Source organism: Moschus berezovskii, chromosome 5 (genome assembly GCF_049115385.1).
Source record: "Moschus berezovskii isolate FMDL1 chromosome 5, NW_MosBer_1.0, whole genome shotgun sequence".
Lineage (NCBI taxonomy): Eukaryota > Metazoa > Chordata > Mammalia > Artiodactyla > Moschidae > Moschus > Moschus berezovskii.
Genome location: NC_142464.1, coordinates 97,604,445 through 97,618,163, shown reverse-complemented (window position 1 = coordinate 97,618,163; position 13,719 = coordinate 97,604,445). Strand labels below are relative to the sequence as shown.

Genomic DNA, 13,719 nt, shown 5'->3' with positions numbered 1-13,719 from the left:
GTTGAAATTTAGATCTGAATTTTTGAAACGGCTATATCATATTATTCCCCCAAGTAATTATTCTTTAATATTTTGGTACTCTCTAGTCTCTTACGTGTTGTTTTTTATTTTTCACTAAACCTAGACTGGCCTCACACCACTAATGGAAGCTGCCTCTGGTGGTTATGCAGAGGTGGGCCGAGTTCTTTTGGATAAAGGTGCTGATGTTAATGCCCCTCCAGTGCCCTCCTCGAGAGATACAGCTTTAACCATAGCAGCAGATAAAGGGCATTATAAATTCTGTGAGCTTCTGATTGGCAGGTATGATGTTCCCATACTCCACATGTGATATGGGGTTACTCGTGATTGCTATTCTCTGTGCAAATTGTACTATTTAAAAATCAGATGTGATTACTTCTATCAACAGTGTATTTTTTTTTAATGTTTTAAACGTACCTATGTTATTTTCCACTCATCCAGAGCTATGCTGCATTGGTTTTTTCAGTGCAACCTAGAAATACTCTACTTCCTTTCTTGTCTGGGTATACACTTTTGAAGTACTATAATAAGCTGTTGTCAGCCATAGTCCCATCTCCCACACAGTTTTGCAGAGATGTCACCCTAATTCATGTAAGTCTGGCAATAATCTAGGCTTCACCATTGATTTTCTTTTTCTTTATGGTAATTAGGGCTTTTAAGTGAGTTATGGAACTGTCCAAGATATAAGATAGAGTCCAGAATGTTTTTTATTTTAAGTCACTTAGAGGTTGCCTGCCAGTCTTTCAGAGTTGCTTGTTTTCTAAATTGGATTTCCTACTTTAACCTTCTTAAAGACTTGGCATGGTATCCTAATAGTAGTATTTAGTAGTAGCTACTATCAGCTACCGTTATTTGCCATGAGTCTTATTCACTGTGGTGCCCACTGAGTGCTAAACCTTCATGTTATTTGAGGATTCATTCTTTTCCAAAACCATGTAATATAAATATGTGAATACGAATAATCTGAAAGATATAATCACCTCATAGGATACTGTTTGTGCTCTAGGATACTGTTTAGTATATTATGATATTAACAGGATGTATCTTCTTATTTCTCTAAAAAAATTTTACATTTTCTCAGGATTTGAAATCAGAATTATGCACAAAGAATGAATTATTTTTAATTTAAAATAAGAAAAGCAGTTGATGAATGGAAATTCTTTGTAATGTAATTTTGAGAGAAAAACATTTTAGTCCTATGTTTTTTTAATAATTTTTTTCCTTTAAGAATATTTTCACAAGTTAATAGTTGATTTTTATTATCATTTGTGTCATTTCATTTGAAAGTGATATTTGTGTCATTCATTTAGGGGAGCTCATATTGATGTACGTAACAAGAAGGGGAACACTCCATTGTGGCTGGCAGCAAATGGCGGACACCTTGATGTGGTTCAGTTACTGGTGCAAGCAGGTGCAGATGTGGATGCAGCCGACAACCGCAAGATAACTCCTCTTATGGCAGCGTTTAGAAAGGTAGAAGTCTTTCATTCTCATCCACTTGGATGTTTTTCACTTAGACTGCTGCTGCTGCTGCTAAGTCGCTTCAGTCGTGTCCAACTCTGTGCGACCCCATAGACGTCAGCCTACCAGGCTCCCCCGTCCCTGGGATTCTCCAGGCAAGAACACTGGAGTGGGTTGCCATTTCTTTCTCCAATGCATGAAAGTGAAAAGTGAAAGTGATGTTGCTCAGTCGTGTCTGACTTTTAGTGACCCCATGGACTGCAGCCCACCAGGCTCCTCCGTCCATGGGATTTTCCAGGCATGGGATTTCTCCATTACTGGAGTGGGGTGCCATTGCCTTCTCCATTCACTTAGACTAGGAAGGTCATAATTTAATTATCACTAAAGACCCTCATTTTAGGAGCTAGGTAAAAACAAAGGTAAAATGGTAAGGTAAAAACAATAAGATAATAAGCAAATAATCACTCTGATGGCAACATTGAAAGTTAGATGATAGGTATCCCAGAAAAGCTATCAATAGTATCAATATTGGATGCCAAAGCTAAGTAAACTTTTAAAAATTGTTCTATGTAGAATTTTCAAAATCTAGTTGCAGTCTTACTCTTGTGCAAAATATGAATCCAACTAAGAGTAATTACTTATTTATGAATGAGTGTTTTCTTGTATTAGCACACAGAAAAATTTAACTTAAATTGATTTTATTTTTAATTATTCACATTAATTTCTAGGGAAAAAAAAAGAAAAATGAAAATTCAGCTGCCAATATTTGAAACCTTCAGAAGTAGAAATAAATTTTGTGAAATTGAAACTTTCTGTAGTGCATAGCATAGAACTATATGTAAGTTACTTGATTTAATGATTTGGTTGATCTCCTAAATGCAGGTCTGATTTGTTATTTGGAAAGCCAGTTTATTCCAGGGATTATAGTTTTGAGTTTTCTCATTCCATAGGTAAAATCTCTTACAGATTCCAAATTATTTTGTTGTATTGAAAAATTGTTTTTAAAAAAATCATCTTTTCCTTTTTTCTCATATTAATTTCTCTTTTTCTTTATACCATCTCTTCCCTGGGTATTCCAGGCTACCTTCCCACTGACTCTGAATTTTTTTTCCTCGCTAATCATGCTTATTCTCAGTGACTAGCTCCCTCGTCAATCAAGCTAGCATATCAAGTTTATCTTCCTAACCATTTCACTCTGTTAGTATCCTCTTCAAGAAAGTTTTCCTGTCTCACCATTCTCTGTAATCCTTGAAATCAAATCTTAGTTTGTTATTCAGCGACCAGTCTAGTGCCCTTTGAACTCAGCTCCCATTGAGTCCCTCATGTGATTTTCTACTTGCTTGGTCTTTTTTGTGTCACTGTCTCTCATATAACCTTTGTTCTCATCTCAGGAATGCCCATGTCCTTTCTCAGTTTTCTAAAATTACTCATTTCTTGGGTGCAGTGTATATCTCCCCTTCTACAGAAACTCTTCCCATTCCATTTGAGCTCACATTGAAATACCTTATGTCTTAAAGATTATAGAAATTCTACAATTTGCTATTACTTTTATCATTTATTTTGACAAATACATTGTTATTACCTTAACATAAAACATGCATATACCTCATGTTTCCAAATAGACTTAGCTCCTTTAAAAGGGCACTTATCTTTTATACTCTTTCATTATTCATTTCATCACTTATTTTCTTACCTACTGTGTACAGTTGTACAGATTCCAAGTGTTGCATTTTGTACAAAATGTAATAATCAGAGATCCACACACAAAATTAGGTAATAGAATTGTCCTATATAAATATTTTTAAATACTGTAGAAGTAAGTGTTAATGAAGCATTAAGCAAAGGTACAAATGCCATTTAAGGTATTCATTAAAAGATAAAGGTAGTTTTTTTAAATTAATTAATTTATTTTAATTGGAGGATAATTACTTTACAGTATTGTGGTGGTTTTGCCATACATCAACATGAATCAGCCATGGGTGCACATGTCCCCCCATCCTGAATCCTTCTCCCACCTCCCTCCCCACCCCATCCTTCTGTGTTGTCTTAGAGCACTGGCTTTGAGTGCCCAGCTTCATGCATTGAACTTGCACTAGTCATCTATTTTACATATGGTAATATACATGTTTCAGTGCTGTTCTCTCAAATCATCCCACCCTCACCTTTTCCCACATAGTCTAAAAGTTTGTTCTTTACATCTGTGTCTCTCTTGCTGTCTTGTGTATAGGTTAGTCGTTACTATCTTTCTAAATTCCATTATATGCATTAATATACTATATTGGTGTTTCTCTTTCTGACTTGCTTCACTCTGTATAATAGTCTCCAGTTTTATCCACCTCATTAGAACTGACTCAAATGTGTTCTTTCTTATAGCTGAGTAATATTCCATTCTGTATATTGCTACAACTTCCTTATCCTTGTCTGCCAGTGGACGTCTATGTTGCTTCTATGTCTTAGCTATGGTAAACAGTGCTGCAGTGAACGTTGGGGTACATGTGTCTCTTTCACTTCTGGTTCCTTGGGGTGTATGCTCAGCAGTGGAATTGCTGGGTCATATGGCAGTTCCATTTCCAGTTTTTTAAGGAATCTCCACACTGTTCTCCATAGTGGCTGTACCAGTTTGCATTCCCACCAACAGTGTAAGAGGGTTCCTTTTTCTCCACACACTCTCCAGCATTTATTGTTTGTAGACTTTTTGATGGTGACCATTCTGACCCGCGTGAGATGATACCTCTTTGTGGTTTTGATTTGCATTTCTCAAATAGTGAGTAACATTGAGCATCTTTTCATGTGTCTATTAGCCATCTATATGTCTTCTTTGGAGAAATGTTTGTTTAGTTAAAAGATATGGGTAATTTTAAAAGATGTAGATGAGAAGGAGAAAAATAAAGGCAACAGAGGAAATGTACTGACTGTAAACATATGTTTATCTGTCTGTTTAGAGGTGTTGTGTCAGTAAGTATAGATTAGAGAAAGTAGAGTCTCTTGAATAGGGTCTAAAGATTTTTAACATAGTGAATTTTGTCAACAGTACATAATATAACCATTGTTCAAGCTTTAGGCAAGTGTATCCTATTTCCTTTGCATTACCTAGTACAGTACTGTCCGTTCAGTTTTTATCTGAAAAAAGAACAAAATTGTTATTTCTACTCTTTTGATGCTTAAAATTGAAATAGGATGCTAAGTCCTAATGAGTTAGCTGGTGCGGGAGGGAAGGTGAGGTTTTTCTTTCATACATACGTATTTCTTCGTACTGACTTTTGGTTATCTTTTTTAAAAAAATTCAGAATGGTTTAGACTAACACTGACTGACTGACCTGAATTTTAGCTCAAATTATTCTGTATCTTTTCAGGAGTTGGAATGAAAATGAACAGTGTAGATTTATCTAATTCATTAGAACCAAAGCCTGTCTCTTTTTTTGTTTGTGTGCTCAGTCGCTCAGTCATGTCTGACCCTTTGCGACCCCATGGATTGTAGCCCTCCCGGCTTCTCTGTCCATGGAATTTTCTAGGCAAGAATACAGGAATGGGTTGCCATTTCCTACTCCACTTTTTTATTTGAAATGCCAGTGATACCCAGCTTAACTCTCTCGTGTCAGTGAAATCGTTGTTGAGACAGACTAGATTTATTGAATTCTGATAGAGTTTGTTTTCAGTCTGACATTGATATCTGTTTTTTAGGGTCATGTTAAAGTGGTGCGCTACTTAGTCAAAGAAGTCAATCAGTTTCCATCAGACTCTGAATGTATGAGATACATAGCAACCATCACTGATAAGGTAATACACTGATTAAATTCATCCCCACTCTATGAACTTGGGATCCCATTTGGCTTTTATATATTTGTATATTCCACATGAAGAAAATAAGCCTTAGTTTGAGCAACAATGTGTGGCATATAACTATTTTCATTTATGTAGTATTTGGGAATGAAATATGCTATTTAAGAAACTTCAGATTACTTACTTACCTAATGAATTAATAAAACATTTTCTGTGATAGAATTGCTTTAGCATTTTAGATAGTACTTAAGCTAATTTAATTTTAATGTTGATAATCTAAAGCAAATTATTGTTACTATTTATTAGCGATATAATCTATCCAGACTGATAACTCTTCTGAGAGGAACAAGTCAGTGAATTTTTTTTTATACTTAAACAAAAATTAGCATAGTACTTTTACTTATGGTCAAGAAAACTCTTAACATGTTCAACATAATATAAAAATCAGACTGTTGTTAAGAATGAATTTGCTAGGATTTTTTGCAGGAAAAGTAGAGAACATAAAATAAATGCAGTTAGAATTCTAATTGAAATCAAAATATTGGAATGAAATCCTAAGACATTCTTCTGAAAAACATAAAAATGTCTGTCATTTTCTCAGTTATTATGTGATAGCAACTTTTCTCATTATTTTTTGATTTAACATAGCTAATCCACTGTCTTGCCTGCCTCTAGATTTTTTCATGAGAATTAGTATTCCTAGATATCATTGATCTCTATGTGCGGGGACAGAGATTGAAAATAAGTCTTTATCTTAGTATGGAAATATCCCTTTCCTGTCAAAAAGTGTGTTCTGAAAATGAAATCAGAGAAAAGTCTGTAAATATTATTTTTTATATTCTAGCATAAGAAGTTACAGAAACTAAGTATTTGAGAACAGTTCTTGCCAAATAAATAAAAATTTTTTAAACCCGTTTTGTTTTGTGGTCATTGCCCTTTTCCTTTAGCCTGTTAACCATCTAACATATTATTGCAACTCTATTTGCAGTATGATTTCTCATATTTAAAATTATAGGACTAAATAATTTTAGTACCCGTCAGATGGATATTATTTTGAAGAACAGTAGAGGTTCTTTGCTTATGTATTTTTAAAAACATGCCATTTAAATTAGGTTTTTATTTGCACCCTTTTTGCCCTGCTATTGATCTTTACTGCTTATGTTCATTCGAGTACCTTATTTAATATTTTCATGTTTTCAGGAATCTCTCTAAATGTTAATTATTTTGAGGTTAGAAACATCTTAATTTTTTTGTTTTAGGAGATGCTGAAGAAGTGTCACCTTTGTATGGAATCAATAGTACAAGCCAAAGATAGACAGGCTGCTGAAGCAAACAAAAATGCCAGCATTTTATTAGAGGAGTTAGACTTGGAAAAGGTAACCTTTCCATATGATAACCTTTACATATGAAAAATATTATCTACTTTTTTCCTTTCTGCTTTTCTTCCTCCTGATTTGTAATCTGTGGTTTTTTGCTTTGTTTTGCTTTTGCTTTAAATTATGTACATGGTTTTCTCTCCAAGTTTGGCTCAACTGGTAGAATTATGAGTATTTTAAATATTAAAATAGTTGTCTTTAAAGTTAAATTAACAAAAGGTTATTGTAGGAATTACATTGATCTGGAAGTGAGAGAGCCTAGCCTCTAGTGCTCAGTTATCTCAACAAATGTTCTGTTAATCCCCATCCAAATCTCTTTCAGACATACTACAGCATCATCCCCATTATTCCTGCAGGGAGTAAAATACTCCAAACATTGTATAGTTTGGACAGTCCATAGCTGCTTCTTTACTCTCTGTTCTATCACTAACTGTCCTCTAGAATGTAATATTACAGAAATAGTAATCATAGCAGGAAAATAATGGGTTGGTATTGAATATTATAGAAATATATATTCTGCCATGTTTTATCTTTTTTAAAAAGGTTAAAAATGCTATAAAGGTTAATATGCAGTTTTTAAGTATGTAGTGATAGTGGGGCTGGAGCACTGACCACTCCCCCATGCAGTTGAAAATCCATGTGTAACTTTAGAGTTGGGCCCTACATATCTGCAGTTTCAAGTCCATGGATTTCAACCAACTGCAATTTGTGTTGTATTGTAGTACTTACTTATTTTAAGGAATTCACATGAAATGGGCCTGTTGAATTCCATGTTGTTCACAAGTTAGTTGTATATTAGAATATTTTTCATTAGGGTCAGGTACATTCTTTTTGTTTAGACTTACTATGTTAAGCTACATATTTCATCTTGCATGAAGAAAATAAAATTATTTTAAACATTTTTTTCTAAAGTCAATGTGAAAATACTCTATTTTCTGAAAAATATATTTAATATTAAGGTTTTTCATTTTAAAAGATGTTCTAGTTTATATTCTGATCAAATAAAAATTAGCTTTTTCTTGGCCACTTTGATGTTTTAATTGAATATGAACACATTGTTATAATCACTGTAATGATTGTTATAGTGATTGTTACAGGCTATTAGAATACAGTATTGTAGTATTATAATATCCTGAGAACAGATTGTTTTAATCACCGTAATGATTACTTTACCTGTCTGGAAGTTAGAGAGCCTAGCCCCTATAATGCTCAGTTACCTCAACTAATGTTTTCTTAATCCTCATCCAAATCTGTACTACGTTAATCTGGACCTTGTAATTTGTTGCCAACAGATTTATCCGAAGTACCAAATGCATTAGGAAGACATACACAACCAAGACATAACCAGTGAAATATGACCAGTTGTATCTAGTATTTATTTAATGTTTACTAAAATACCAGGTGATCTGTAAGGTCAAATTATATGAGATAATGTAAATTATTTGAGTCTTCTCTATAAAAGTATTATTACCCTCATATTGCAGATGGAGAAACTAAATCTATGGGATATTAAGTAACTTACCTAATCTAGGATAGGATTTAAATGTACTTCATTTTTATTCTAAATTCCCTGGTTTCCTTGCTCCCCTTAATTGAAGTCAACCTGCATTTTAGTGCTTCCTCCTTACAATATTGTAATATCCTGTTTTTGCATTACTCTCTGATTTTTAAATGTTAGAATCTCTAAGTATTATTTAATGATATTGTTTCTTTTTGCATTGTTAGAAATCTTAGAAGGGCTTCCTTGGTGGCTCAGGGGTAAAGAACCCTCCTGCCAATCCTAAGGACACAAATTTGATCTGTGGGTCAGGAAGATCCCCTGGAGAAGGAAATGGCAAGCCACTCCAGTATTCTTGCCTGTGAAATCCAATGGATAGAGGAGCCTAGAAGGCTAAAGTCCTTGGGATCACAAAGGAGTGGGGCACGACTTAGCAACTAAACAAAAACACAGTTGTAGAAAACATCCTTTTTTTAGCTGAGACATAGATGTCTGTTTTTAAATAAAATTTTTGTTTCATCCCTTTGTTGTTTACACATTACATGAAATACATTTAGGAATATACTGCAAGCCTGTGGACTACAAAGTCAAACAGCATTTAGGCATATGTCCAGTTGTGCATGTCTAAATCAATGTGAATAGGCTTTTCTTTGTTACAATATGTGCAGTGTAAACTGTGAACTCTGCAAAGTTGCCTCACATTTTGTCTCCCTTTCATATCTTTCTATTTTTCTTCCCTTTTTTATTTTCATGTTCTGATATTCTAAATACTGCATTTTACTTAACTTGTCTATCACTAGAGTGTATGAACCACAAAATGATGCCTGGCATGTTAGTAAACATTTCTTGAACACATAACTATCCATGTATGTGAAGATAGTATACTTAAAAAATAAAAAAAGAATCATGTGAACATAATACTCTAATGCTTGCTTTTCCCACTCTCAATAACTGAAAAATATTGTCAATTGATAGTGCTTTATAACTGCATAATACTACATAGTAAGTTTCCAATATTGTCACTACACATAATGTTGCAATAAACATTATTATACATATTTCATTATATTTTGTCATTTTTATTTTTATGGAATAAATTTCTTTCTTCACGAGTCAGTGTATTTTAAATTTGATACTTCCAGAATATTTCCCTAATACCATCAGCAATACATAAGTGTTGTTTCCTTGAATTCTTGCCAGCCTTTCTTAACCTTGATGTTCATGCTTTCAGAGCCTCAGATTTAAAGCAATATAAAAGGAACTTCTTTCAGTGCCATTGCGTATTTCCCTATAATATTAATTCTTAATCATTAATTAGATATAAATTATTCCATATGCATTGATACTTTACAAACAGTTTTGAATGAGGATGATATATAGATAGAATTTTAGATTATGGAGGAGACTCTTGTGCCTGAACTGCAGCTTCTTTCTAGTGTATTTGGTAAATTATCAGATTGAGATGTGTTAGGGTTTGGTTCACTATTTTTTACTTATGATTTACATGTGGAAAAATGTAAATTTTTTTGCCATTTGAGACTTGGTACATTCTGGCTGCACTATTTCTGATTTAGAAACGTCATTGAAGTTGGTCTTATCTAGTTTAACTTGGATGTTCTACGTGGATAACTTATTGCTTGTGGATGTTCTACATGGATAACTTATTACTTTGATCAACCTTTCTAATTTGAAAATGTGGGTTAATAGGTTTGTGAAAAATGCTGCTCAATACTGCTTGTTATATTTATCAGATTCCCTTATCCTTATGAGCAAACATTTGATTCACTGACTATTTACTATGTGCAAGAGTTCATGCTCTAGAGCAGTTCCTCTGGTCTAACTTTGGAATACTCACAGTTGCTTGATCTCTTAGGACATTAACAACTAGGTTATGTTTTGGGCTATTAGAATCCATGGTGGATGTTATTGGTCTGCATTTTTAATGTTTTTACCCCTGTACTTTATCACTTCTTATTTCTCCCCTTTGTAAACTTTCATTGATCTTTTAGGGGATTATATAGGGTTATTTTTAAAATATTTCTAATGGATGTTTTCTTTTTTGTTTGTTTGTTTTTTTGGCACTACTGAACCGATTCATATGCCCACCTCACAATCACAGTTGTATACATTTCATCCTCTGATTATCACCTCTTCTCAGCTTTACTCCCTCTAGTGTAAAGCTGCCTCCAACAATCCTGAAAACATTCTGTCTACCAATAAATAGTTCATTTATAATGCCACCCTTCACTGGCCTGACTCTTCTTTCTCCTTATTCTTACCTCAAGCCTAGTAAGTTTCTAAGAGAGGGGAAAAATAGCATCAATCTTGATGACTAATTTTACTTTAAATGTGTGACAGTGAACCCTTTAATGCTGCCAAGTAGTCATACTATATATTTCTCTAGTTTATTCTGCCACTCATTTAGTCCATTATTTCTTTCTCCTCTATCCTGTGACATCTAGTATATCCTCTTTTTCAACCTCAGTTGATGATCTTGCATCCTACTCCAATCAGTGAGAAAACTGAAGCACCAGAAGAAAACTGCCAGAGACTTCCCCCCACCCTGTCTTCCCAACCCACCAACCCCTGTACCCATATATATACTTCCTACTAGTTACTGGATAAACTTGTTGTTACCAATCCCTCCAGTTGAGAGCTAGATCATATTTTCTGTCTGCTATGGCTTACTCAAAAACATTGTTGTAGCAATTCTCTCTTCTTCTATATCATTTTGCTCTCTTTCCTGAATCATCCTCATCGTCATGGGAATTTCTTTATCCAGTCTTAAGAAAGCTTTTGATTTCTCCAGTAACTCTCCCCTGCCCCTGTTTCTTTGGCTGCAAGCCCATTTCTTTGCTCCCATTTGCAGCAGAACTCCTTGTCTACTTTGGTAATTTCCAATTCCTTTTTTCTTAAATCTACTCCTGCTAGGTTGTCACTCCCTCAGCCCTACCAAAACTATGTTTTTATGGTCTCCAGGGACTCTCATGTAGCTAAATCCAATGATTACTTCACTATCCTTATCTTACTAAACCTAGTAACACGTGATATACTCACTTTACTTGGCCTCCATTGCATTACACACTGTTGGTTTTTCTCTTAATCTTTCTGAGTATTCCTTCTGTGTCTCTTAGTTGGTAAGCCATTTAGCTTTTTACAGGATCTTCTTTATCCATTGATCATCTCATCCTGCTTCTTACCTTTATATAATAGCCGATCCAAAATCTATATCTTTAGCTCAGACCTCTTCCCTACACTCTAGTCTCTTATATCCAGCTAGCTACTCAACATGTCCTTGTGGAAACCTAATTAAACATCTCATATTTAATGTCCAAATATGAACTCCTGATCTTTGCCTACTCCAAACCCACAACTCTATAACAGCTCAGGCTAAAAATCTTGATATGATCTTTGATTTTTCTCCACTGTGTTACAAAATCAAGTGACCTTTGCCTTGGATCTCTATCTGAAATCCTAGTCACTATTCATCACTTCTCACTGTGGTTCAAGTCACTAATATCATCTCTTACCCTTATTTCCACAGTAGTCATTTAACTAATCTCCCTGATTCCATCACTGCTCTGCAATCTGTTCTCTGTTTAACACTTAAAGTGATCATCTTGTATCACTTAGACCAGATCACTCTTTTGCCCAAATCCCTACAGCACCATTTCACTCAGAGTAAAAGATAAAGTTTTTAACATGCCCTGTGGGATGTGTCTGGTAGTGACAGTAAAGTCCAGTGCTGTAAAGAGCAGTATTGTGTAGGAACATAGAATGTTAGGTTCATTAATCAAGGTAAATAGGCTATGGTCTAACAGGAGATGGCAAGAGTGAATCAGTGAACTAAAAATGGATGAGAATGGGTGAATTTAATTCAGATGACCATTATATCTACTCCTGTGGCAAGAATGCCTTAGAAGAAATGGAGTTGCCCTCATAGTCAACAAGAGTCTGTGATGTAGTACTTGGATGCAATCTCAAAAACAATAGAATGATCTCGGTTCGTTTCCAAGGCAAACCATTCAACATCACAGTAATCTAAGTCTATGCCCTAACCACTAATGCTGAAGAAGCTGAAGTTGACCAGTTCTTTGAAGACCTAAAAGACTTTCCAGAACTAACACCACAAAAAAGATGTCCTTTTCATCATGGGAAACTGGAAGGTAAATGTAGGAAGTCAAGAGATACCTGGAGTAACAGGCAAGTTTGGCCATGGAGTACAGAATGAAGCAGGGCAAAGACTAATGGAGTTTTGTCAAAGAGAACACACTGGCCATAGCAAATATCCTTTTCCAGAAACACAAGAGATGACTGTACATATGGACATAAACAGATGGTCAATACCAAAATCAGACTGGTTATATTCTTTGCAGCCAAAGTTAGAAAAACTCTATACAGTCAGTGAAAACAAGATTCGGAGCTGAGTGTGGCTCAGATCATGACCTCCTTATTGCCAAATTCAGACTTAAACTGAAGAAAGAAGGGAAAACCACTAGGCCATTCAGGTATCAGTTCAGTTCAGTTGAGTTCAGTCGCTCAGTTGTGTCCGACTCTTTGCGACCCCATGAATCACAGCATGCCAGGCCTCCCTGTCCATCACCAACTCCCGGAGTTCACTCAAACTCATGTCCATCGAGTCGGTGATGCCTTCCAGCCATCTCATTCTCTGTCGTCCCCGTCTCCTCCCACCCCCAATCCCTCCCAGCATCAGGCTCTTTTCCAGTGAGTCAATTCGTCGCATGAGGTGGCCAAAGTATTGGAGTTTCAGCTTTAGCATCAGTCCTTCCAATGAAAACCCAGGACTGATCTCCTTTAGAATGGACTGGTTGGATCTCCTTGCAGTCCAAGGGACTCTCAAGAGTCTTCTCCAGCACCACAGTGCAAAAGCATCAATTCTTCGGCGATCAGCTTTCTTCACAGTCCAACTCTCACATCCATACATGACCACGGGAAAAACCATAGCCTTGACTAGACAGACCTTTGTTGGCAAAGTAATGTCTCTGCTTTTTAATATGCTATCTAGGTTGGTCATAACTTTCCTTCCAAGGAGTAAGCGTCTTTTAATTTCCTGGCTACAATCAACATCTGCAGTGAATTTGGAGTCCAAAAAATAAAGACTGACACTGTTTCCACTGTTTCCCCATCTGTTTCCCTTATGATTATACAGTGGACGTGACAAATAGATTCGAGTGATTAGATCTGTTGGCCTGAAGAACTATGGATGTAGGTTTGTAACATTGTACAGGAGATGGTGACAAAAACCATCCCCAAGGAAAAAAAAATGCAACAAGGCAGAATTGTTGTTGTCTGAGGAGGCCTTACGAATAGCTGAGAAAAGAGAAGCTAGAGACTTCCCTAGTGGCCCAGTGTCTAAGACTCTGAGCTCCCAATGCAGAGGGCCTGGGTTTGATTCTTGGTTAGGGAACTAGATCCCATATGCCACAGCTAAGACCCAGTGGAGCCAAAATATTTATATATATATACTTTTTTTAAGAGACGTGAAAGGCAAAAGTGAAAGATATATCCAACTGAATGCAGAGTTCTGAAGAATAGCAAGAAGAGACAAGAAAGAAAGTCTTCTTA

General features: G+C 35.4%; 1 protein-coding gene across 5 annotated transcripts in view; it reads left to right on the top strand.

Annotated features, from left to right (window-relative positions):
- Positions 1-13,719, top strand: part of ANKRD17 (ankyrin repeat domain 17) — a 178,075-nt gene that overhangs the window by 133,519 nt on the left and 30,837 nt on the right. For all 5 annotated transcript variants that reach the window (XM_055434763.2, XM_055434762.2, XM_055434760.2 and 2 more), the window contains 4 exons: positions 125-300; positions 1,329-1,491; positions 5,161-5,256; positions 6,519-6,635. In XM_055434763.2, coding sequence (XP_055290738.2) covers positions 125-300; positions 1,329-1,491; positions 5,161-5,256; positions 6,519-6,635 — 552 coding nt within the window. The remainder of the gene's footprint in view (positions 1-124; positions 301-1,328; positions 1,492-5,160; positions 5,257-6,518; positions 6,636-13,719) is intronic.